The sequence below is a fragment of the Ambystoma mexicanum genome, chromosome 13 (genome assembly GCF_040938575.1).
Source record: "Ambystoma mexicanum isolate Mex_15411 chromosome 13, UKY_AmexF1_1, whole genome shotgun sequence".
Classification (NCBI taxonomy): Eukaryota; Metazoa; Chordata; class Amphibia; order Caudata; family Ambystomatidae; genus Ambystoma; species Ambystoma mexicanum.
This window is the reverse complement of record NC_090938.1, coordinates 193,794,868-193,821,676: the sequence shown is the minus strand read 5'-3', so window position 1 is coordinate 193,821,676 and position 26,809 is coordinate 193,794,868. Positions and strand designations below refer to the sequence as shown.

The following is a 26,809-nucleotide window of genomic DNA, read 5'->3' as shown; positions in this document are numbered from 1 at the left end:
CAGGAGAGCCCGGATCTCGCCCAAGAGACGTACTAGTGGCCATGACTAGATATACTCAAAAAGAACAAATCCTAAGGAAGGCCAGAACTACGGGGCAAATAAGAATGAACGGAAAAGAAATTCAGCTTTACCAAGATCTCGCCCAATCAACGCTTAGAAAAAGAAGAGAAATGAGCCAGATAACGAAAATCCTCTCCGAAAAACAAATTCGATATAAATGGACTTTCCCATTCGGTCTCCTATTCTCATGGGAAGACAGACAACACCGAATAACAACCTGCGAAGAAGGCCTTAAAATACTGGGAGACCAGGAATCTGAGAAGCAGAACGATAGTGAACCCCGAAGACAAAGGAGACAACCGAAGGGGTGGCAAACGGAGAAAAGGAAAACGAGACTCCAATCCCGGAAACCAGAAGATCGCTAAGTCTCCAGAAACACCCTACACGAGACGGGCGCAACAAGAGGGGAAGGCGATAACCAAACGGACGAGAGAGCCAGGACAGAGGGTGATCTGGAGCGCGGCTGAGCCGGGGGCCGGCCATGGAATCCACAACACAAGCAGGGTTTAGGACTCCCTGCGAACCGTTACCCCTGAGAAGTTAGAGGGCATGGAGCAAAGGCACCACGCCGGAGCAACCATAGGGCCCAGAGCCCTCCTCAGGGACAAAGTTGGGGGGAAGAGGGAGGGAGAGGGGAGGAGGGATGGGGGGAAAGGGGAAGGGAAAGTTCGAAGGGGGAGAAACTCCAACACCGGTATTAACACACACAACACAGTCCCACGAGGCGGAAACAAAACGAAACTACAGACAGATCTAAAGGAATGGGGCTGAAAATTCTAACGTACAATGTTAGAGGTCTGAACTCACCAGTGAAACGCAAGAAAATAGAACACTTTCACCACAAAGACAAATACGACATAATATCGCTCCAAGAAACGCATATACAAAAAAAAAGGAGAGGACAGTTCAAGTCAAAAGGCTACAACGTAATCCTACAATCAAACGATGAAGAGAAAAAGAAAGGAGTACTTCTTGCTTTCGCAAACCACCTACAAGTTAAAGTAAAAGAGACGCAAACAGACAAGGAAGGGCGCTATGTATTCGCAAAGGCCCAGATTGACAACCGTCAACTAACTATAGCCACCTTGTACGCGCCTAACTCAGGTCAAGAGGGATTCATCAAAGATACAATAAACAAATTAGAATCCTTCGCGGAGGGGGAAATAGTCCTGACCGGAGACTTCAACTTGGCATGGAACAACACGGAAGACCGATCAAACCCTAAAGGCAACCAGCAGGGGTCCCCCACGCCGGCGCTGAAGAAAGCAATGCACAACTTAGCCCTTGAGGACGTCTGGAGAAGACTCAAAGGAACGACAAAAGGATACACTTACCACTCGCATGTACATGACTCAAGCTCCAGAATAGATTACATATGGGCAACAGGGACCCTAGTGGGGGAAATACAGGACATCGAAAAAGGCCATATCTCACTCTCAGACCATGCCCCGGTGTGGATCACAATCCCAAAATTCATGAAAAAATCGAACCTATGGAGATGGACCCTCCCCAGAGAGGTGATACAAGATCCAGTGGCAAAAGAATCCATCAGAGAAAGAATAGAGGAATACTTCGAGGACAATACTTCCCCGGAAATCTCCCCAAGCACAACATGGGAAGCCTTCAAAGCGGTTACGAGGGGGCACCTTATAGCTCTAAAAGCGCAAAGAGATAGGATCACACACAAATGGGAAGAAGAACTGGAAATAAAACTGGAAGAGACAAGAGAACAAATGACAAAAAACTCCTCCAGAAAGATCAAGAGAGCATATAGACACATACAGAGTCAATTAGACCTGATTAGAACAAAAAGAGCAGAAACACAGCTGCTGCACACGAAACACTGGTACGCAATGAAATCGAATAAAGCAGACAAATTGCTGGCGAGACAACTGAAGGGCAGAAAACAGGAACAGACGGTACAATCCATAAAAGATGAACAAGGAACAATGAAAACTCAGACGAAAGACATTAAAGAAATTTTCCGGAACTACTACCAGAACCTATATTCCTCCCAACACCCGAAGGAGCAAGATCAGGAGGCCTTCCTCAGAGGCATCACCCTACCAACAGTTTCCCCGTCAGAAAAAGAAGCCCTGGACGCGCCAATAACACCAGAAGAGGTGAGGAAGGCAATTAGAGACCTGCCAAAAAACAAAGCCCCGGGTCCGGACGGATTCACAGCAACCTTCTACAAAACATACGCGGAAACGCTGATTCCACATCTGACCACGCTATTTAATACCTTCAGGACACAGAATAACATCACCCCATCGATGAACGAAGCAAAGATTCTAGTCTTCCATAAAAAGGGGAAAGACCCAGTAAACCCAAGCTCATACCGCCCAATAGCCCTAATCAACGTAGACGCCAAACTTTATACGAAGGCTCTAGCGAACCGACTGGCGCCACTACTCCCCAAATTAATCCACCAGGAACAAGCGGGATTCATTCCCACCAGAAAAACCCACGATAACATAAGAAGAATAATACACCTCATCGAAAAGGCAGGCATCGTGAAACTCCCATCAGCAATAGTATCGTTGGATGCAGAGAAAGCATTCGATCGGGTCGAATGGACAATGCTTTTTGCGACCCTCAAAAAAATGGGATTGGGGAACGACTTTATCAACATGATCAAAGCCATCTACAACGCACCGACCGCCAGGATAGCAGTCAACCGAGAACTATCGAATCCAATCAGAATAGGAAGGGGCACCAAACAGGGATGCCCCTTGTCGCCCCTACTCTATGCAATCTTTCTTGAACCCCTATTGGAAAAGATCAGAGTGACGCCAGAAATAAAGGGGATAGAAATGGGCGGACAAACACACAAAACAGCCGCCTACGCCGACGACATGATGATGACCATCACGGACCCGAGCAGATCGCTTCCACACCTGATCCAGCTGATAGATGATTACGGGGTAGGCCTGAAAATTAACAAGCAGAAATCGTCGGTAATGACAATGGCCGGAAACAAGGATGGGATCCACAGGATAACGAAAGAGCTACGCCTCCAGACGTCAGAGGAAGGAGTAACATACTTAGGAGTGACCCTCACACCAAAAATAAGAGATCTATACACAGGGAACTACACGAAGCTAATGGAACAAGTCGTCTCAGACCTGAGCGGATGGAACCCCCTGAAGGTGTCCTGGTGGGGCAGGTTAACGGTTATAAAGATGACGATCTTACCTAGATTGCTCTACTACTTCCAAGCACTCCCCATAAAGGTCCCAACATCTTTCTTTAAATCACTCACAAAAACAATTACCAAATATATATGGCAAAATAAGACACCGAGAATTTCACACCAGGCACTTACAGCACAAAAATCAGACGGGGGGATGGCACTTCCCCACTTCAGGAAGTACTATGAGGCGGCACAACTGTGGGTACTACATGAATGGATCACGGATACGTCAGATAAGTGGTGGATGGCACAGGATCGAGCGGTGGCGAGATCTAACCTGCGTCACCTGTTGTGGAAGAGACCAGCACACAGACATCATAACATTGATATAAGTGAAGTTATGAGCACCACTATGGAAATCTGGGACAGAGCCACCAAAAGAGAAACCCTAACGATAGACCCGGCCCCGTTCATCCCAATTTTAGACAATCCAGACTTCCCCCCCAGGGGTAGAAAAAGGCGCATTCCAGAAATGGAGGGACTCGGAGTGTACGAAAGTGGGCGACATGTTTGAAAAAGGGCAGATAAGATCATTTACGGACTGCCAGGACTTACTAGCCCTCACGGAGAAGGACAGGTTTCAGTATGAGCAAATTCATCACTGGCTCACATCCCCCAGAATTATGAAGGCGTTGACAAGGGACCTAACCCCCTTTGAGACCTATATACTAACCCAAACGGGAGAAAAGAAATTCGTCTCATCTCTTTACAAATTCATCAATGTCCAAGAAGAAAACATCACATGGTACTACATGAAAAAATGGGAAATCACGTTAGGGAAACAAATCCCGAGCACGCAATGGACGTACCTGTGGCACATCATTCCCAAGTGGACGCGAGCAATTCAAACAAAGGAAGCATGGATCAAGGTGATGATCCAATGGCATTACACTCCGGAAAGGCTACACAAAATGTTCCCGACAACCCAAGATAGCTGCTGGAGGGGATGTGACACAGTGGGCACCTGGAGGCATATCTGGTGGGACTGTCGGGAACTACAACAATTCTGGACGGAAGTGAAAGACAAGATGCAGGAAATGTTCATGGGAACGGACAACCTAGAAGAAGAAGTTTGGATGTGCGGAATGTGGGATCCCAAAGATAGAACTCTAAACAAGACACAAAAACGAAACTTCATGGGGTTCCTCATAGCGGCCTGGTTGGCAATAGCACAAAAATGGAAACAAAAGACCCCCCCCAACGACGCAAGAATGGCTCCACAGGATATGGACATATGTAACGATGGAAAGAATAACGTATAACCTACAAGGGAACAGACAGCGATTCGCTACAGACTGGGGACACACCATAGAATACCTGCAAAGTGATTACATGCTCCAATGGTGCCCACATAACATTCGTATCTTAGATATGTTCACAAGCTAAGCCCGAAGCAAACATGGGACAGTAGGAACTGCAGAGAAACCAATACCGGTGGGGAGGGAGGGGGGCGGGAAGGGGAAGTTGGGGACAATGTTGTGTCCCGATGTTAATGTCTAAGAAATGTCAATAAAAAATCCATTATAAATAAAAAAAAGTAAACCCCTGCCACTCGCCATTCAGCAAGGAAAGGGTAACATAAAAATGTTACATGAGAAGCTAGTCAAAAGGGATACTAAGTAATCCCTCCAGCACCCTATTGTAAGATAGTCTGGGTCTAGAAAGTTACAAATTTAAGTAAAGTCAATTTTACATTACTATTCTTGGAAACAGGAATTTATTCAAGAGAAGGTATTTAAACCTTTGGGAAATAAGAATAAATATCCTGTGCCACTGCACTGAAGGTGCTGTGTGACGGAATGTAAAAGATGATGCCTTTGGAGTTTGTCAGACTGCACAAACAAAAGAAACAGAGTTCAAAATCACATTAAAATACATGAGAGAGTGGGGGAAAAGTGTCTCACTCTCTCCATGTTAAAAATGAAAGTCCTCAAAATCCAGCAAAGTTGCTGGGGGTCTCTAAGGTAAAGAGGAATTAGCACATTTCTAAGAATTCTCCCCAACAAATTCCTCGGCCCTTGGTCACTGGGTCCCCAGTGTCTCCTCCAACCTTGTGAGACTCACCTAAAACAGGGTTGGACTTTCAAAGGTCGGCTAAGCTAAAATTATAAGAAATTATCAAAGTTACTGTAAGTTTGCATATACATTTCAGGAGGATTGATTTGTTACCATTATTGCTATTCTGAAGTATCTAACTCGTGAATATTGCAATTGTTCTATTATATTGTGTGATAGTACATACCTTACTTGAATGCTACAAGCCTTAGTGTATAAACAAATACCTATTTTTATAAAAGTCCTAGTGTGTAAGCCCCTTTAAGTGTAGGCTGAGTTTTGTGTGCCTCACTACAACCCTCCTCACTCCCAGACTAAGCCTGGCTGCTCAGCCATAGCTACAGTTCAGGATAAACGAAAGGGTGCAACCATGTTTACCCAGGGTGGGCTATCTAAAGTCTTGTCCCAGACAGGACTTTACCAAAACCCTTTAACAGTCTTCGAATCATGGGCTCTAGACAATCCCTACACTTCTACCTTGGACCAACATTGGGACCCAAGCAACTATATTGATGGTAAGGGATTCCATTCTCTAAGGTGGAATGTCTCGCAACGGTGCTGCAGTCTAACATTTTCATGACCCATCATGGTCATGTTTTTGGAATGTTGAATACTAAATCATTACTCATGCCTAAATTGTCAATCTTTTCTTGAGACCGATTTTCTATAATGAATATATCTATACAAATATAATGTGTGGACCTTCACTTATTGTGTATCCTGAAAATGTAAAAGTCAAACATTTCTGTCATCCAAAATCACAGCCAGTTAAAAATCTCAGCAACACAAGGCAACCATGAGGCAGTACCGTCCCATTGCCTATTACTTATGTTGTAAATGATGAAATCCTGCTAATCATTACAGTGTAATATACTAGCCTGCTACGCCACATACATCCAATCTAAGAATTCCAGTATGGCTAAGGCAGACCGGAGAGGGAGGATTTGTTAAATCTTAAAAATCGGGAGCAATATGCTCAGTTAATTCAAATGCCACAAGCATAAGACACCTACTTCATCCTCTTGACTTTGGCTCCACCTGGTCCTGCTGCCCTCTCCAGTTTCTCGTGCAGAAGTTGGCTCGTCCAGTTTTTCATTGTTTTTCTCTGGCTCAGTACTGGCGTCAGATTTATCACTCAGCTCTTCCTGAGCCTGTCGCTCTGCTCGAGATCGACTGAATGTCTTTTCAGCCTCTTGAAGATCGGTCAGAGTAACACCCTGGGGAAGGAAAAAAAATAATCAAATAGGAGAAGCCATTTGATGACTCATGCAACCACCGACCAGCACATGAAAATAAAGTCCAAAACAAGTAAACAAAAAGGCACATAGGATTGCATTTGATCCAAAACCTGTACAAATTGGGAGAATATTGAGGTAGCTGTTGACATCCTAACAAGAACCAAATTCTATTGCCTCAGTGAGCATGACGAAAGAGCACTTACCTACCCAGGTCAGTGTGGGCAACCATACCTTGATCAATAGGATGCCCTACAAGGCACAAACCAATATAATTTCTAAAACTTTGAAAATAGGGAACAACCTCAACTACTAAGTAACCCTTCAGTATCCACACTCCATTCACTAAAAGCGGACCACTACATGAGCAGACTCCGCACAAAAGAGGATTTTTAAAAGGGAGCTAATAAACTATGCTAGCTTTCCATCACACTACAAAATAGAAAACCAGAAGTTACCAAAAGAGGCACCACTCACAATCTAAAGACCCAACAATACCCACAACAGTGGATTTTTGCAATTCAAGGCACAAAGAAGGTGGCAGTTTGTGTGAGGGGTCAAATGTGAGACAGACACTTTTTTATAACAGTTGAGGGAGTGGAGGGGGATGGACAGAGGGACGACAGAACAATCTTACTAGGCCAGGTGACATTGAGATCACACAAGTGCAGTGGAGGGGGGGTAAGGGAAAGTGCCTTTAGGGATAGGGGGCAGGGCAATGCATAGGATCAACAGTAAAAAATAAATAAAACTGTAGGTAAAGGTGCGGCCAGCTAGTGCCAAGTGCAGGGGTTAGGGCAGACAAAGTGTCAAGAGCTGTTGGGGACTGTAGGGATACAGAAACAGCCTCCAAGTGCATGGGTTGCCCAGGAGGCAGTGCAGGTGTGAAGCTGGCGGGGGAGGGAACCTGGGCCCGAGATCAGATGGTAGGCAGGAGACTAGTGCAGTTCAGCAGGGGAGAGGAGAGAAAGCAGAAGCATACTCCCCTGCAAGATCAGGACATTACTAGCAAGTGCTTCTATGGTTAAGATCGACTTACAACAACTTTGCAATGTCTCCTGATTCAGGGTAGACACGATTCACATTGTTGCCCTTTACTACACGTTTGTGATTTCCAAAACCTTTGCAAGATATGCTGTACTCCTTCTGAATATACTTTACCAGAAGGTCAGCCTTCATGCCCCTCTAGTTTCCCCACTTCTTCATTAACCAAATACTGACAGTAATAGTGGTTCAGTCCATCCCTTCTTTGGCAATGTGTGTTTTCACCAACTTCATACATGTACTTATTTAAACATGGGCAACAAGCTTTACAAACTGTTGGATTCTTATTTGCCCCTCTTGACTTTGGCAATGCAAGCTAGTTTTGAATTGCCTTGTTTTCACTTTCATTTGGCTTGGGCACTGGTGGTTTGTAATGGGGTCTAGACCTATTGTCACCTCATAAAATGGGGTGTGATGGACCTAAATAGGAAAAATGTAATTAAAGTCAATTTCACTTTACTACTCTTGGGAACAGTAGTTTACGCAAGAGAAGGTATATAAACCTTATGAGAAAAGCAAAGTACTGCTCTGTGACACTGCACTGAAGGTGCTGTGTGTCACAATACAAATGGTAGATGCCTATGGAGTTTGTCAGACTCCAAAAACAAAGCAAACAGAGTCCAAATCAGATAAAATACATGATAATGAGAAAAACATCTAATTCACGCCATGGTAAAAAGTAATAAGTCCTAAGTCCAGCAAAAGAGCTGGGGGTCTCTAAGGTTGAAGGGAATTAGCTTAGAAATTACAATTCTCCATAACACTAACGATCTGGTAAACTGCCTGTTCGTCTGCCGCTGCCCGCGCCAGTCGCATGCAGCGTTTCCTCTGCTCCAAAGACTGCCCGGTGCTTGCCTGCCTACGGAGAATACCTTATTGTGGGGGGAAGCTTTTCAAATGTACGCTTCCCGCTGGGCAACCTCTGCTATTCAGGTCCCCAAGGGGCAAGCTTCCCTCTGACGCTTCCCGCTGTGCAATCTCTAATTCAGGATCCTGGAAGTGAAGACTGGCTACTACTCAACACCAGGCAGTGGTCTCCTCCAGTCTCTGCTTCTGCAACATGGAGTTCACAACTTCTCCACCTTCGACACTTCTCTGCTTTCTTTCCTTCTCATGGCCTGCACCGGAGGGGGCCTTTTAAGCCTCCCACTCCAACTCTGGTGTGGGTCATTCCCATTAACAAGCTGCACTCTGCAGTTTTGTAACTCATCTTCTTCCCAGTACCCTGGGTATTATGGGACTTGGGAGTCCATAATGAAAATCAGTTTTTCTAGTGGGAATGTTTTCATGCTCATTTCTTTTCCAAATTATATTCCCTAAAGGAATATCACAAGGATAATTTGACAGACTTCGTTTTACAGATAAATAAAGATTTTTAAAGCCTAAATTGGTATTAGTTCAGACTCTCATGAGGAGCCTATGGTTTTAAAAGTTGCCCTATTTTAAAAGGGTTTTCATTTCTTCCAGTGCCTAAGGATCTATGAATGTGTTCACCCTCATCAAGATATTCAACTTGGGAAGTTAAAAGCTCTTTGACAAGAAGCAATTACAGATTTTGGTATCGCTGATATGTCTTCCCTGGAGGAAGATTAATACTGTGTCTCACCCCAGGGAGTCATTTTATTACCCTGGGCCCTGTCTCCTCACAGGATTATATAAGTAACAAAAATACACTTCAAAATACACAGTCTTAGTTTCTCTAAATCACCAAGTACCCATTTGGGCTGGCACACAGATGGTTCCTACACCCAGAGGTGACAAATAACTAGGACACTGGACATTAATATATCGCTGGTAACATTTATAGCAATACCGAGTTTGGTGTAAAAAAAAAAAAAAGAAAAAAAAAGGTTTAGAATAAAAAAAAAAGGTTAAACAAATATTCTGAAGCAGATAAGTACTTTTTAACCCCCAATGCAAAGTAAATTAACCCTTTGCTGAGGGAAAGGTAAAGCACAAGTCTCATTCAGTGAGCCAGGCCAGCCAATGTTAACTGAACAAAAGTCTAGGTGAGTTAAAGCACTTCTTGCAGGTAAGTAAAAGTCTTGCACAATGTTTTAGAAGTCTTTGTAGAAAAAAATAGAATTACTGTAGGGCCACAAGCTTGAAGGCTTGCGAGGAGCAAAGCTTCAAGCAACTCTACAAAAGCAACCAAGGCAAGTCTCAGCTGAGAACTACCAAGGATACACAAGAGGTGAGTCCCCTTAGTTTTACCGAACCTTTGGTTACAAGAAATTGGATCCAGTTGGCTTCTGTTCCTGTTTAGGTCAGCAGATCATGTTGTTCCTGGGCCTCAGTCGTGGGGACAAGAGGGAGGACGTCTGGGGACTCCTGCACTATGAATGGAAGGTCGGCAGCAGCAATAGGCAAAACTCCAGATCAGCTGCAATTCACGGTTTCAGCTCCTCGCGGCTCTCGAAAATAGCAACGCCGCAGTTCTCTTGGACTTTCCTCTCATCTGGGGTCCAGCACTCTGTTGAGGTTAGGGGTGTCAAGGTATTCGTTTTATGACGGTACGATAACCTTTTTGCCACATGACGGTATATCATGGTTATCGCAGAATAGCAGGTGGAGTTAACTAATCTTAAATATTTTCTAAAAGGTCATAACTTGTCAGATTTATCATCACAAACAAAACCAGACACCTAGGGCCCGAATTGGGCTTTTCAACATACTTTCCACTGAAATGCCACCCCTTGCTTCCACCAAACACAAACAAACGTGTGGGGGGAGCCCTGCTGCGATTGGCAAAGCAAACTGAATAGCTTTTCTTAAGTGGTCATTTAGGCTCGGGCCAAAAGGTGTTCAGTAATCACAGACAGGTTACTCTTTGGTATGGCAGCAGGTAATAGCCACAGGGATTAGTGAATTTTGCAGTATGACTTATTATATGTAAATTCAATGATATAACCAGGGAAATCCTCCATTGTCATATGTTTGGAGAACATTATCCATTATAAATATATAAACCCCAAAGCCGCCAACCCAAAGTAAACCCTTTTCCTTCTTGACACTATCTATTCTTCCTATTGCTAACATATTGATTTTGTGTCAGGCACGTGTGGTTTATGGAATGGCATTAAAAACTGCTCCAACTGAAACTACTTGGCAGATGGCACATCCAACAGTGCAAGACCAAGACTGCGCAGCACTTGCTTACTGCAGCATTTCCAAATCAGATTGAAAAGCACACTTAATGGTATAAACGGTATAACAGTATAAACAATGTGACGGTTATTATTGTTCAATTAAGTGGTTCACAGTATCTTTAACGGTATACCGTTATAGCCCTAGTTGAGGTGGTGCAGGCATAGTCGGTCCTGCTTCCTGGGAGTTCCGTAGGATCTTCCTGAAGCTCGGTCCGACTTACAGACACTCACTCGATTCTGGTGTTTCTCTCCATGGCACTTCGGTTCCTGCAGCAGCAATGGAAGTACAGCCAGCTCCGAGAGGATTTCAACATGAGCTCGTCTTGGGGTCAATTGGTCCCACCAAAGCAAGGGGAGCAGAAGTCCTTTCCAGGTCTTCTCTAGTTGAGGCAAATTCGGAGCTTCAGCACTGCAGCAGGGCTTCACCAGGCAAACCAATGGTCCAAAAGTTGCAGCAAGCATCTCTTCCAAGTTTCTCTTCGCATTACTTTTTCCAGTAGGCGACTCGGCCTTCCAAGCAAAAAGCCTTAGCATTTATGTAGGTTTCTCCCATTCATTCGCAGCCTACCTGTCACTCACACAGCAGGGTGGCTGTCCTCTGAGAACAGCCCTCCAGCCAATCACCCCTTGGTGCATTCCTGTAACCAAGGAGACCACGCACAGGGATTTTCGAGCACCTCCCTCACTTCTTGCCCTGAAGTCAATTCAATTTCAATTCACTGCTCTTGGAAACAGTTTTACCAATAGAAGGTATTTAAACCTTTGGGAAAACTAAGAGACTTCCCTGTGCCACTGCACTGAAGGTGCTGTGCGTCACAATGTAAAAGATGATGCCTATGGAGTTTATCAAACTCCATAGGCAATAGTGGGAAGTTCCATTCCACCACGAACGCATCCCCTAGAGCGCCTCTCGGGGGAAATTCCCTTGAGCTATTGCTCTGGCTGATTCTGGTCGCAAATGGGTCTACTTGAGGGGTTCCCCAAAGGGCAAAGATCTCTTGAATGACTTCCTGAGCCAGTTCCCACTCCTGGGACACAGTGCTCCGCCTGCTCAGAGCGTCCACCGTCATATTCTCCTCCCTGGCTAGATGAACTGCCGTTAAGGAGATTCCTTCTTGAATTTCCCAATAACAGAGCTGCATTGCCTCTCTGCAGTGAGGTAGTGACCCTACACCACCTCTTGTTTAGATAATGCATGGCCACTGTGTTGCCCGTCATTATCAAGACATTTTTTCCTCTGACAGATGGTAGAAAAGCCTTCAGCACTAGTCTGAATGCTCTCAGCTCTAAAAGGTTGATGTGTAGTTTGGACTCCGATGGAGACCAGCGACCGCCGACTGTCAGATCGTTGGCATGAGCTCCCCACCCCAGGAGTGAAGTATCCATCACTACTGTAATCTCTGGACATGGTTGCCAAAAATGCTCTCTTTTTAAGATATTCTCTGTGCAAGTCCACCACAGAAGATCCTGCCGGACTTTGTTCGGAATCTGGAGACAATCGGTCATTTGACCTGAGAATGGGACCATGGAGTCTTTAGAGCTCATTGAAGGGATCTCATCCTCAGGCGTGCCTCAGGCACTAGGAAGATGCAGGATGCCATGACACCGAGTAACCTTAAGAAGTCGCAGGCCTGGAGATTTTGGAATCCGGAAACCATCTGAATAATGTCTTGAGCCCTCGACTTGGGAGGTGAGCTCTTTCCCAAGGATGTGTCCAATACAGCCCCTATGTACTTGAGCTGTTGGGAAGGTGTCATTTGTGACTTCTTGAAATTGAGGGAGAAGTGGCAGTTAACTTTCAGATGATCTAGTGCTTGTTCGGCAGAACGTGCCCTGATCAACCAAACGTCCAGGTAGGGGTAGACATGAATCCGCCCTCTCCTGAGGTGGGCTGCCACCACTACCATTAACTTGGTGAAGACCCTCGGGGTGGAGGTCAATCCGAATGGCAGGACTCTAAACTGATAGCACGAGTCGCCAACTACAAACCTCAGGTATTTTCTGTGCTTGAGATGAATTGGCACATGAAAATAAGCACCCTGGAGGTCCAATGACACCAACCAATCCTGAAGTTGAAGGGCCTGAACGATCTGAGAAAGAATTACCATCTTGAACTTGTCCTTCCTGAGGAACTTGTTCAATTTTCTTAAGTCCAAGATGGGTCTCAGTCCTCCATCATCTTTGGGAATCAAATAACACGGAGAGTACCATCCCTTGTTGCTCTCTGGTACAGGTACTGGCTCTATAGCACCTTTCTCCAGCAGGGTTAGAACCTCCTGCTGTAGGAGCAGGTCTGAAAACTTCAAAGGGTGTCTTCCCTGGTGGATTGTTTTGAGGTTGCGTTAGAAAAGGAAGGCAGTAACCGTGGGCTATTATTTCTAGAGCCCAAACATTTGAAGTAATGGTTCGCAATCCTGCAGACGCTGTCACAGCATGCCTCCCACAGGTGTCTTGTGATGCAAGTCCTCAAAGTGGTTTTTTGACGGTTGCTGCGGCTGCTGATCGCAAAGAGGCTGGAGCTGGCTTTGCACGTTTTCCTCGTCCACCACGAGTGGACTTTCTCTGGCCCCTTTAACTGGCCATTCCTCTCGCCTTTCCATATGAGGAGTAGTAACGATGGGATCGTCCCCTCCAAGATTGTCCTGGCGCATGAAAAGGCTGAGATTGCCCAACACCAGCTCCTAAAGACTTGGCAGCTGCTTTTGAGGTCTGCAACCTCTCAAGGCTCTCGTCAGCCTTGCTGCCAAAAAGGTGAGACCCGTCAAAGGGCATTTTCAGAAGGCGGTTCTGTATGTCTGGTACGAAACCAGACTTCGTAACCACGCAAATCTGCGTATTACTGTGCTAGTACCCATGGACCTGCTCACACTATCTGCAGTGTCCAATCCAGATTGAAGGGATTCCTGCATGGCCTCATTTCCATCTCTAACAATGGCTAGGAAGCCTTCCCTTTCATCCACTTCTGTATGTGCTCCGCCGCCATTGCAATGCACTCCCACAGAGTGTACGAAAACTTTGCCAAGGCACATGTGGAGTTGGCTGATTTTAACGCCACGCTCCCAGCTGAAAATACCTTGCGTGCCCAGCCATCCACACGCTTATTGTCCCTGTCCGGAGGGATAGAAGGGTACGCCATTTTATTTGAAGCTGTGGCTGCCTGGACCACCAGACTCTCAGGAGTGGGCTGTTTAGACAGATAGCCGTGGTCACTACTGGCAGGGCGGTATTTTGAAGTAAGGGATTTATTCATTGGCAGAATAGAATCCGGAGTCTCCCAATTCTTGGCCACCCTATTTTGCAAGGCTACATGGAAGTGTAGGATTGGCTCTTCGGTGGGACCATGGTCCAATATATCGATCAAATCATCCTGGATGAATTGGGTTGGTGGTCTAGCCCATCCTAAATAATCAACCACTTTTGTCATTAGTTGATGGTATGAGGGACTGGCATGCTCTCCTGGTTCTGGCCTGCCAAACTGTTTCAGGAGATGTATCAATGCCACTTGCATTATGTAATCATTCCACCAGGTCCCTCATCCTGCTTTCTTCAGAAATCAGGCCTTCTGGAACATTTGGGGTACCATATTCCAGTCCAAAGGGTACATTCTCATCAGATCTCTCCTGTACCTCAAAAATTGAGGTCAGGGACTTAAAAAATTCCTCGCTAGGAAGAGGTTTAAAAACCTTTTCTGGGAGAGGTGTGTTAGTGGACCCTGAAGGCATTCCAGGCTTTGCAGCCTTCTCTTTTCCTTTTTCTGGCTGAGTTGGTTGAACTGGAGCCTCTGGAACCTTTGGTGCCGAGGGCTTCAGGGTTGACGCCGAGAAAGGCGTCGATGGTCGAGTGGTAGTCGACAGAGCCGGCTTCGAGGTGCTCTTTGAAGATATGCCCTTCGAGGTGCGTTGGGTTTCGGACGGCGTCAGTGACCTCGAGCGGTCAACTCGACTGGTCTTTCTCGCTCGGCGTCCTGGAAGGTTCTCCATCCTTCTTTCTTCGATCACCCGGGCTCGAGGGTGCGAGAGTGTCGGGGCGATTACGCTCCCGGCCGGCTTCCGAAGGAGGCGCTGACCGAGGCTTCGCTTTTTCGAACACCTCCATCATTTTAACTCTGAATGCTTCGCACTCTTCGGAGGAAGAATGTTTTATGGGGCATTTCATTCTTTTTGGGGATTCGTCCGAGGACGAGGTGGAGGGGGACCAGTGGCGTCTTTTCTTCGATTTTTTCGTCAAAGACAACGAGCGATGGGAATCGCTTTGGGACCTGGACCGATGCCTTTCGCGTCGAGGAGACCTCTCCCCACAGAGACTTTCCGGTCAGATTTACAACCCTATCTGTAGTTTTACCTTCCTCTCTCGCAAGGCCTTCCCCGTCATCGCCTGACACTTCGTACAGCCCTCCACGTCGTGGCCTTCCCCGAGACACCACAGACATTCCCGGTGCGTGTCTGATAGACATTTTCGCACCTCAAGATTTACACTTTTTGAAACCCAATCACGGGGTCATCGGCATCAATGACGAGGACATATCGATATATATGAGTAATAACTCGAGGCGCACCCAATCTCCAAAGCAACATGTACCGCGGAAAAATGGAACTGAGGCCAACAGGCGCCACGCGTGCTACTTGTATCCCCGATGACGTCACCCTCGACAGAGACCTTCGAGGGACCATCGACTCGACATCGACGCACTGCGCCCTCTGCCAAAAATGTTTTCCGAAGCAGCTAAAGCTGGATGGAATACATCTAAGATGAGGAATACATTGGAGGACACAATCCACTCGAAAGTACATATATGATTTACGAACCTTGAATAAGCAGTGTGCCTCCTTAAATAAGTATTCTCAAAGCCTTACTTTCCATAGAACCTGTCTCACCATTCTAACAGAAAGTATTGGGTTCCCCTCTTCCCAAAAGGTATGATGTTGGTTTCACTTTATTATTCTATTATTCCTGTTAGGGTAATGGTACAAGTGTCCCCAATTGGGTATTGCTTCCCCACGACTTGCTGTTAGCCAGTCCAGAATAAGTCTGCCTAGGTCATATTTACCTTTTAGTTTGCTGGTAGCGCCTTACAAAAGTGTATATATAGGTTTTACTAATCTTGAGCATACCTTTTATCCTAAATAAGTGAGAGTTATTGCTTCACTTACTCGGTGTAATGAAAAGCAACTAATTGAGGATTACACCGCAAGGTCCAACTCCACTAGAATAACGGTTATGCTGAATCAGAGTTATACTTTTTTACTGTCTCTAGAATAAGTGTTCCACTAGTCAGAAAAGCATATTGTCCAGTTGACTTAGTAAGTGATTTCTTGACAAGTGTCATGGTACAACTGTTAGGGTCTACTACCTTTGTATTACTTTAAGTAATGCAAAAGGTAAGTATTGGTTTTGATTTCCCTAGAACTACTGTTAGGCGTTCCAAATAACATATGCTTTGTTTTGTGCACCTTCAAGCATAGTGCTGTGTTTTTAGAATTGTTGTTATATATAATGTGATAGTATGTATTCCGCCCAGGATTTATCTGGGCCTACTTGTATTTGAATATAATATTTATTTTTTAATAGTGTGAGTTTCTTTGGCCCATTTGTATTAGAAAATTTGTGCCGATTCTGCAGCCCTCTCTCCCTCCTAAGATAAGCATGGCTGGTCCGTCTACATTACCATGAACTCAGCTGGTACAGCCTTATACTAAGAGCGGAGTCTTGTACTGTCTCAGCTGAATGGTTTTACTAAGCCCTCAGCTGGACTTCAGAAAAACTGAAAACTAACTCTGAAAGCAAATACTCACTTGTTTAAGAAGATCTCCTATGGAGCTTTGACTTTCCTGCAACTGAATTCCATCTCAACCGGCCTACTGCTCGCACCTATACCACTAGGGTCCCTCTGCTGCCTTCGAGAACTCATGCAATAGACTAGGGAAGAACTGGATAAGTAAAAGATTCTACCTTGAAGAGCTATTCGATAAAATATAGTTGTGTGCCAATAGGTCAATTACTTACCTGGAAATATATTTGGTCTTCCTTAAAGTTTAATAGGGTTTTGCTTTCCCGGAGTTGCTTAGTGCATTCAAAAATAGTTAGATTGTTCATACTAATCCTTGAGTAGCCTGAAGCCCCTCCAGAAACTATTAGTTGTTTTACTAGCTCTGAACATCAGAGTACTAAAAAGTAACGTTGCCAGGTGTATACTTCTAACAGGGCTGGTTTATTATGGGATGTCATAACTGAGTGTTACTGCATGCCTGACAGGGTCAATTACCCTTGAAATACTGATTGTATTCTAAAAGTATATCTAACCTGGTCTTATTCCCCAAGAATAGTAGTTTACTATCCTGAATAGATAACCTTAGGTTTCACTCGCCTTGACTTGTTTCTCTAAAAAAAGTTGTACCTTGGTTTGCATACCATAGGTATTGAGTTGTTTATGATCGTGTTTAAAACTGGTTGAAACAAACTACACTGGTTTACCTGGCTACCCTCTGATCTCGGGCCCAGCAACCACCCCTGCCAGTTGCACACCTTCACTGCCCCCCTGGCAACCTTTGCACTCGGGGACTGTTTCTGTATCCCTACAGCCCCCTACCAGCTGCCAGCACTTTTTACCTAATATCTATTTTATTTATCTTTATTTTTTACTGTTTTCCTATGAACTGCACTACCACCTCCCCCTTAACCCCTGCACTTTTCCCCTTACCGCCTCCCCGGCACTTGCCCGATCTCAATGTCACCTGGCATAGTAAGTTTGTTGTCCGTCTTCCCTCTGTTCCTCCTCCCTTGCCTAGTTGCGCCTTGAAACATGTATAGGCGCGTTATACATACCATATCATATATGATGTTATAGTACTTACCCAAAAATGATCTTGGTCCATATTTGTATTTAAACAAACCCTTTATTTTTTTTAATAGTGTTTTTCAGTGTTTCTTTGGACATAGCTATGCTAGTATTTCTTTGTACCAAGCTACAGTCCTCTCTCCCTCCTAAAGTAAGGTTGGCTGCTCTGTCCATGCTACCAACATGCTCAGGTGGTACAGCCTTATACCAAGAGTGGAGCTCATGTATGGTCTCAGATGGATACTTTTATGAAGCCCTTAGATGGACTTTAGAAAAACTGTACTAACACTCCACAGAACATGTTAGGCAGAATTGCATGCTGTACCCTCTGGGACCACCACATACAATTAGGACTACAGGTGTAAACAAAACCAACCTTTGGTAAAAGACTGCACTACACAGTTTTGGTAGCGAGCTGAGCAGCCAGGCTTATCTCAAAAGGGAATGTGAGCGGTAAAATGATGCTACACAAAGGTCTTACAATCACAGTGGTTCAAGTAGACACTTACACTCAAGGTTTCTTGGTAAAACACTTATTACACAGTCATTTAGAAAACATGCACTAGAAGGAGGCAATTTATCATACACAAATATTCTTCAATACCAAATCAATACGTTTGAGTAAATTAGGATCCCCTGAAATGGGAACGAAATGGCATTTCAGTTTTAAATAGGAGTAGAAAGGCACAAGTTAATAAAATAGATCACAAATACTTTCTTAGGCAGTGCAAATAGTTTCAGTTCACGAGGACTCTCTATTCAGTTCAATAGGCCTAGGCCAAAGTCAATAGGCTAGTGTCTTGGATATGTAAGAGCAGTTCTTGTAGTAAACGGTAAAGTCTTTGCCAAAGTTCTCAAAAGTAGTTTGTACGAAAAAGAATCATGTGGGGTCACAAGCTGATTAGGCCTGCAAGTTGGGAAAGTTATACGAACTTTCACCGCGAGAGGCAAGTTCTCTAAATCGGGTTGGCACAGTACCTTAATATGAAGAAAAGATGCTGCTGAAGATGTTGATTCCTGGCAGTTCCTGCAGATCTTGCTGTTCCTGAGCCTCAGTCGTGGTGGCAAGAGGGAGGGCGTTGGGGGACTCCTGCACTGCACAGGGACTGGTCAAACAAGCTGGCAAAATGGAAGATCTTCGGTTCAAGTAGCTGTCGTGAAGCACACAAGCTGGTGTCCTTCCCCCTCTGGTGAATCCTAACCAGCTCCGAAAATGGTATCCAGGTGGCTTATGTGTTTATTGGTCCCACCAACCCAAAGGGTGAAGTCGTCCTTGAAGGGGCTTCTTCGTCGAGATGAACTTGGCAATTCAGACCTACAGCAGGGTTTCACCGGTCAAACCAACGATCTAGGAGTCGCAGCAGCTGTCCTCTTCCAGCTCGTCTTCAGTTCTTTCATTCCAGTGGTCGACTGCCTTCCAAGCCAACAGACTCGCCTTTTAAACAATTTTATCCCTTTCATACCAGCCTAGCTGTCACTCACAGCAGGGTGGCTGTCTTTGCCGAACAGACAGCCAATCACGTCAGAGTGTATTTGGGTCTCCTAGAAGACTAAGCACAGGGAGTTTCAGGCTCCTCCCTCACTTCCTGCCTACCCCAGACACTCAGACGGCAGAAGCAGTCTTCAGTCCTGAAGCCCGCCAAAGCCATACGATTGAAGGGACAAAACCTGGTTTGGCGCGCAGAGACAAACTCTAGAAGGACCTTTCCAAAAAGAAACAGTGAAAAAAGAAGACCAGGACCTGTTTAAACAAAAGGGGCTTAAGGCGCCATCGTGAAAAACATGGCTCCCGCAATTTTTAGCTGCTAGTGTTCGCAGTCAGGAAAAATCATGGTAGTTTGTTGTAAAACCACTGCCACCAGCCATTTCGATAGGAAAGGGTAGCATTTGACTGCTACATGATTTTCTAGACACATGGGATACAAGGTAACCCCTCCAGCACTCTATAGTAAGATAGGGTGTGCCGAGTCTAGGAATTTAAAAAGACTAGTAAAGACAATTTAATTTTACATTCTCTGGGAAACAGTTTATCCCAAAGAAGGAATTTAAACCATTTGGAAGTCTAAAAAGACATCCCTCTGTCACTGCACTGAAGGTGCTGTGTAACACACATAAAAAGATTATGCATATTGAGTAATCTTAAAACACCATAATCAAAGAACACCAAAGTAAAACACACATTAAAAAACATGAATGAGTGGGGTAAAAAGGCTCACACTCTTTCCAGGTTAAAACAAAAAAAATCAAATCCTCAAAATCCAGCTAAGTTGCTGGGGGTCTCTAAGGTGAAGGGAATTAGCACATTTATGAGAATTCTCCTCAACAGCACACCATCCCCAAAGTCAGGATCAGAAAGTCTGCCTTTCCCTGGCCACTTGAGACAAGACTTTAGGTAGGGTCTTTGGGAGGACTCCGTAGGATTCATCACACTAAACAGAAAACAAACCCAAAACAGGAATAACGGCTGGAGGCACATTTGACTTCCAAATAAGCAGATCAGGCGGGGTATTGCTGCCAAGGACCCTTTTAGGAGACAGCACCTACCCACAGCAAAGTGGAGGATACTGGCTGTAAATGGCAGGATGAGGCGGTAAGCAGTCCAACCCAGAAAACAATTTCTGCGTGGCTGTTTGACCCAGCAGATGTGAGGAGAGAGCAAGAGAATTCAGGAAGCCTTGGCTGGATCTCCACCGGGAGAAAAACTACACCAGAATATGCACAGACCACTTTAACTCTTACCAGTCTATAGTGGCCCAGTACAAACAGCTCAGTCTACAGGAATCATGGTAAAACTCCTTCAGCAGATTGGCAGACCTTCCAAATTGTAGAACAGAATAGGGAAGCAGGGACCAGGAACAGACTTAAGCATCACTGCATAAAGAGGCTGGTTTAAGGCCAGCCTACCAATCACTATGGGGAGCACCGGCAAAGTGACAGATCAAGTATACTGGTTGGTATGACTGCCAAAACGGGCTTCACTAGTTTAAATCAATATGGGGAATGCACAAACCATTTTTTGGCCACCTAGTGAATACGCTGAACAAAGGGGGCCTAAAATAAAAAGACACCCGAGAGCATTAACACACAACAATGCATTGGTGCCCCTATAGCTACCAAAAAAAGATACTCTGGGCTACCAATGCCATAAAATGGATTGTACTCAAATGAAGCCAAATGAACAGCTGCCACAACCAACTCCCTTATACCAATGCAGGATGATTATCATCCTACAACTAGAAATCAGGAGCCTCGAATGGGTGCCTGAATGGCGACCCAACGCCAAATACCTCAAGGTGGAAAGGATTGAAATGGAGGGGGACTATGCCCATCAAAAATAACTAAAATAATGGGGTAAAGAAGCAGCCATTGAAAACCCTAAAATAGGAACTCAGTCTTAACATCTATTCTATCAATGGGAAAAAGTCAAAAGAAAAGTAAATTGGGAACGAGCAACCTTTCATGGCTCCAGATACAGGTCTAGAAAATGCTGCAATGCCCGAGATACTTTTATTTTTGATAATATTTTTCCCAAACTATCCTTGTTGAACACAATGAAAACAGTTGCGCATACAATAATCTCAGGTACTTGTCCATGCCCAACTCCACAGTCCAACCTTTGCATATGTTCACATACCACAAATACACATTAAAAATAAACAGATTATGGAGGACAGTGACCAGAAAATGTCTTACCTCAGTGTTAGCCTGAAGTGAGAGCAAAATCTAAACTGCATGTGGAATGGTAGAGATGCCCCCTGCCGTAAGGGTGGTAGTGGTGATGTTAAAGACTCCAATCAAGCAGTCCCATTAAGTCAGTACCTTGTCTGGGATTGCTCAAGGGAAGCCCTTATTTATATATTTGTATGTCCAGTTTGTGTACTCTGGATGACCACCCTTATATAACACGCCTCTCTTAGAATCCCCCTGACCCCACTGAGCAGAGAAGTAAGTTTGTTTTGCAAATTTAAAAGGTTTATTTGAGAATTAAACAATAGATAAATATTTTAAATCTTAAAGATTTTAGAAATTAAATTTTATAAATTAATAATTGATACACTTGTGAATATGACCAGTAATCAGCAATAGGTAATCCTACAATAGCACAGTTCTGGTGACTTATGACTAGGAACAGGGGAATAAGGTATCAGAGAATGCTTTATATGGTACAAGGAAATGCAAGGTGGAAAAGAAGCAACACAGGAATAAACTTGATATGATTTCAGAAAAACATAATATAATCACTTTTCCCCTTTTGGCAATTCACCCCCCCCCCTCTATGCAATGTAAGGAGGTGGAAGTAACACACACAGTCTTCAGGAATACAATCACAGTACAATCCGAATTCAGTTCCCCCCCCAAACCCCTAGCAAGCTTAGTTCACAAGGCTGATTTTAAACACAGGCAAAGTACTTTAAAGGTGCTATGCAATGAAGTAAAAAATATACTAAAATGATTTGTATTCCCTCTAGAGGTTCAGGGTGAGTGATGGCTACTTTAAATTATTTCAGGATCACTTTAGCAATGCTCTATGAATGATTGTCAGGTTGCAAACGAATTTCAGCAAAGGAAAGCAAGGAGCTGCTATTTTGACAAGTGAAGAAATTGAGCGAAATCGCTGCAATTTTTCCGAGTGCGTCGAGCGCGATAACGGAAGCAGTATAATGAATAGAAAGTTCTGGGTTTGTTGGAAAGCCCAGAATCTTAGCTTTAAGATGAAAGTTAAATTTCGTTCCTAGGACAAACTGTTCAAGAGATACCGACGATTTAGTGGAGGTGGATTTTCAGAATTGAAATTACAGTTTCAGAATGACAGATGCGCTTTGGAAGGTTTTGAATCAACAGGATGGACACGATTTCTGTGATGCAATTCTCAATAGGTTAAAATAGTTTGAATTAGATTATTTTAAACTAAGAGATTGGTTTTGCACAGTCCTGGCTGAGTACTCACACTATATGTTGGGACAGGAATGTGACTTCGTCACGGATCGGGTCAGGATTGGCTGCGGTTCTCTGGTACTGGTTCCGCGCACAGCGATCTGGGTCAGCTCTCAGCACTGCACAGCGGTCTGGTCTGGGTCTAGTCTCTCTGGATAATTCTGCCTTCTGGGTCTCTGGTTCTGGCAAAAGTTCTTGGCAAAAATTCAAACAGCTCGCCCGGCTGTTGAATAGTTTGCAAATGATTTGGAGGCCTTCTGAAAAAGGATTCAGCTTGTGGATTCAGGCCTCTCTGCTACAAGTTCTGGAGTTAATTTCTGGTCTCTGGAGATTGATGGATTTGAAGTCTGAAGTCTGGATGTGAAGTTGTCAAAATGCTCCGCAGAAATGGGAATTGAATGTCCTTGTCTGGCTTCCAGTGGCTCTTTTTATGTGTTTTGAAAATGGGTGGGTCGGCTAATTCTGCATGCCCAACCCTCAAGATTTGATAGGCCAAAGGATTCTTTGGTCCCTGATTTGAGAAAGGATAGTGTGTCAGAGTGATGTCAGCCATTTACGATCTATTGAAGAAACGCCCTTTGCTTTTACCTTAGAAATCATTTTTCATAACTACACATTTCCCAGATACACAGTTGTTTGACATTACATGTACATATTACAGATTACTTATGGTCCATGCTTGTTCAACTCTGATCTTCCTAAGAGCTTGCATTCAAAAATGACAACTTATTTTCATTTTTAGTTGATTTACCAATATCGGACGTTTACCAAAAATGGCACACATGTACACCGCCTTTCTACCCATATTCCATTAATTTACTAGGTCTCTAGCATAAACACAGTGTCTGTAGTATTAATAATTAACGGGGTTTTGGCTCAGAACATCACAGAGCGACCAGCCTAGTTTTGAACTGGGAGTGAATGTGTCAATTTAAAGATCCCAAAGTTGTACATTTCTGTCATCTGGTTACAATTAGTTATCAGTGTTTTTATAAAACATATATTTGCCTTCAATTCACTTCAGTGTTTGGGTCCGCCCCCAGAAACTTGGGAGTCAGGGATCACATGTCTCTTCTGCCAGGCAGAGCTCTGTTTACAGTCCACACCCAAATTAACATGCCCCATTCAATTGCAAGAGTCTACTGTGTTGGCTGAGGTCAGCAGGCCAGGGGGCCACACTGCATTTGGTGAGCATGTCCATGTGATCTCCTGGCTTCTTGTGTGTAGTTCTGAGGTGAGAAGGTTTCCCAGCCTCTTGCAATGTCAATTGAATCAGCCTGTCTTCAGGGAACAGCCGGTTTCTAAATTTTTAATTAACCAAAAAGGCTTTGAAGTTTCCAGCTGTCTCAGGAGGCTGGCAACTCCTGAAGTACAGTTCTACTGTCAGAGTTTAGACCGCTAGCGCCGGCTTGTGTCCAAAGCTGGTACTGCACCTATTTTTATTTTTTTTAGGAGTCGTCTTGAATTTGGCAGGATTTTGCTTGACAGCTCTAATCCTTGCTGCCATTGTTTTGATAGGCATCCTTACAGTAGAGTGGTGTTGTGGAACCCCCCTCAAGAAGGTTGAATCTTTAGAGTGGTCTTGTGCCCCTGATTTTAGCAACTTGTGGATATCAATAAAAACGGATTTTGAACAAATTGAAATGGACATTTTGAGCTTGCACTTCAGAGAAACAGCAGTGATTTCAAGGCGCTTTTGATCTAACAGGCCCTGCTTTTTTTCCTTTGGCACCACCTTTCACCCCTGGCGCTTCCGGTCCATCACGCTTGCACTGGTGGGTGGCAGGTTAGGTGACCATTTTGGTGTGCGCAAAACTGCGCGGTTCTCCTGGTTCTGGGATAGAATGATGGGCGGCAACAGCTCAATCCCCACATCTACCCAGTCTATTGATTTAGTTTTGTTCTGGGATAGAATGATGGGCGGCGACAGCTCATCCCCACATCTACCCAGTCTAATGATTTAGTTTTGTTCTGGGATAGAATGATTGGCGGCGACAGCTCATCCCCAAATCTACCCAGTCTAATAATTCAACATGGGTCAAAACCCTTGCCAGTGATCAAATAAGAGCATAGGCCACCGTCTGCTGCTGCTTGGTTGAACATTTAAGGACCCCAGAACTCAGCCATCATAAAACATGATGGGAGAGACAGCAGGATAGGGAAAGATGTTTTCTGCTAAAATACAGTCCGGTCCACATCATGGGGAAAGGGAAAGAACATGTTAGGCTACATGTTAAAATGGGGAGAGTCACTGAAGGTTGAGAGGAGAAAAAAAGTGAATATTGAGAAGTGGAAAGGCCCGAATCGGGAAGGTGCCCTTTCGGTGCAAGCATAGAAGGAATAAGCCTCCCCGTAAAGATCACCAACATGAAAAGAATAGCAGTAAGAAAGACCCCTTCAATCCACTGCACACACACCCATGTCGTACCATGAGGATGCTCCTATTGGCTCATAGAAGAACCGTGCCATGCCAGACACCGGAAACGTGAGCGGCATTAACCCAGGCTACAATTGTGAGGCGGATCCTTTTAAATAAAGGGACTCAGGATGACAAATTAACAATATTGGAAAACTAAGAGAACACTCTTTCAGGTAGATATTTACTGAGGATGGTATATGGCTCATTGCCTTCACCTTGGTCACTGAGTCCTTTCATTAGGGGGGCCGCCTATTACTGCCTTACATAGCAATGCATTAATGTCATCATTTATTCATATATTTTCAAATAGTTATTTCGCCGATGGCATGCTTTTCTTAATCTTCCTGGAGCAACTGTATCCTCTTTAGGCCAATAAATTGTATCCCTCAACTTTGTGGGGATATTTGTGGAATCCACACACTAACCCTTTTACCTTATTTGCTGCTCATTTCATTGTGAACAACCCTGTACAAGGTTTCAGCATATTTGTGAAAATCAAGTTAGGGTGCAGCCTTATTGACTGTGGCCAGGTGCGGGCGAGGAGGGATTTGATTTTCACTGTGGCTTTGTGCACAGTGTGTGTGGCGCAATTGGTGCTTGTACGATGCACTGGTGTAGATCGCAGAGAAAGGCAGGGAATCCGGCCCCTATCCCAATTTCCTGGCAAATGCTGTTTGCAGCCCAGATCGGTGTTGCCCTGATGGTGAATAGTCCGAGCAGAGTACCTATGTAAGTTAGTGAGTTTTAAGGTGATTCAGTCTGCCAACCAGAATATTGGGGAAAGTGAAATGGGTGCCTGGGGTATAATGTAAGTTGGGCCTTTTCGGAACTAAAAGGTCCTTACCTTCTCTAACCCTACTCATGTAACATTTGTACATGAGTGTCCTCTCCAGAACTCTCCTTCCCTCACCTGCGATTTTCCAGGTCTTTTTTGCACCTCTATTGGAGGAAGAGAAAGCAAGAGGAAACACAATGCCTTCAAACAAGGGAGAGCAATCTATGGACAGTGGCAAAGCGAGAACGTTAACTGGAACCAACCTGCAAAAGGTCAGATTTAGGATTGCAGGGAAGACACCATGTTCTCCCTTGTAAGGCTGGCTCCTTTCCAAATGACTCCCCTCCAAGAGCTCATCTAACCTTGTATTACAAACTGAAATCCCAAAAGACGATGGTCAGAGGCCTAGACCTGACCCATCCATATTAATTAGATCATGACTAAGTTCGCCTCTTTTGCCCAATCACACTTGCCAACAGAAACTGCTAACCAGACCCAAAGAACTCCAACCATCTGATCTTGGGCTCTCCCGTTAAAAGAACATATTCCGAACTCTCCCCCAATCCTATAAATGTAGAACAGAAATCGGGTCCTGGGTACATCTGACCTCCAACCATCAGCACTATAGGAGGATTCACAACTGCCTCTTTATCCCCACCCACTGCCAACCCACCTTTCTTACAGATCTATTTGCAGCTAAGCCAACCTGGTGGCAATATGTTGCTGCAAAGCTTTGTGGATTTGAATCTGAAATTTAGCACCCGGTCATACACTAGCCCTGCACCTATCTGCCGGGAGCAAGGTTTTCCACTGTAGTGTGAAGTTTTGAAAATATTTCAATACTATGGTGAGCAAACCACTCTTGACCATCCATGAAATTGTGGCGCTTTTTTTCTACCTCTGCTATGGGCCTTGTATCAGTGGAGTTTGGAGAGACTTATTGTGTAGGTTAGTTGACTTAACCAGATCTCCAACTGGACTTGACATCCCCAAGCTCCATAATATGGAAACGTGTGGCCTATCACATGCCCATTTCATTTTTGGTTTCCGTTAACATAATTAGAATACAGATTTGCACCTTTGTCATGAACCCAGAGATTTGGAGC

The 26,809-nt window shown here is 44.5% G+C and overlaps 1 protein-coding gene across 10 annotated transcripts in view; it reads right to left on the bottom strand.

The window, feature by feature from the left end:
- The window catches only part of PPP1R12B (protein phosphatase 1 regulatory subunit 12B), a 1,230,188-nt gene that overhangs the window by 549,129 nt on the left and 654,250 nt on the right, over positions 1–26,809 (bottom strand). For all 10 annotated transcript variants that reach the window (XM_069633610.1, XM_069633604.1, XM_069633603.1 and 7 more), the window contains one exon: positions 6,325–6,528. In XM_069633610.1, the coding sequence (XP_069489711.1) occupies positions 6,325–6,528 (204 nt within the window). The remainder of the gene's footprint in view (positions 1–6,324; positions 6,529–26,809) is intronic.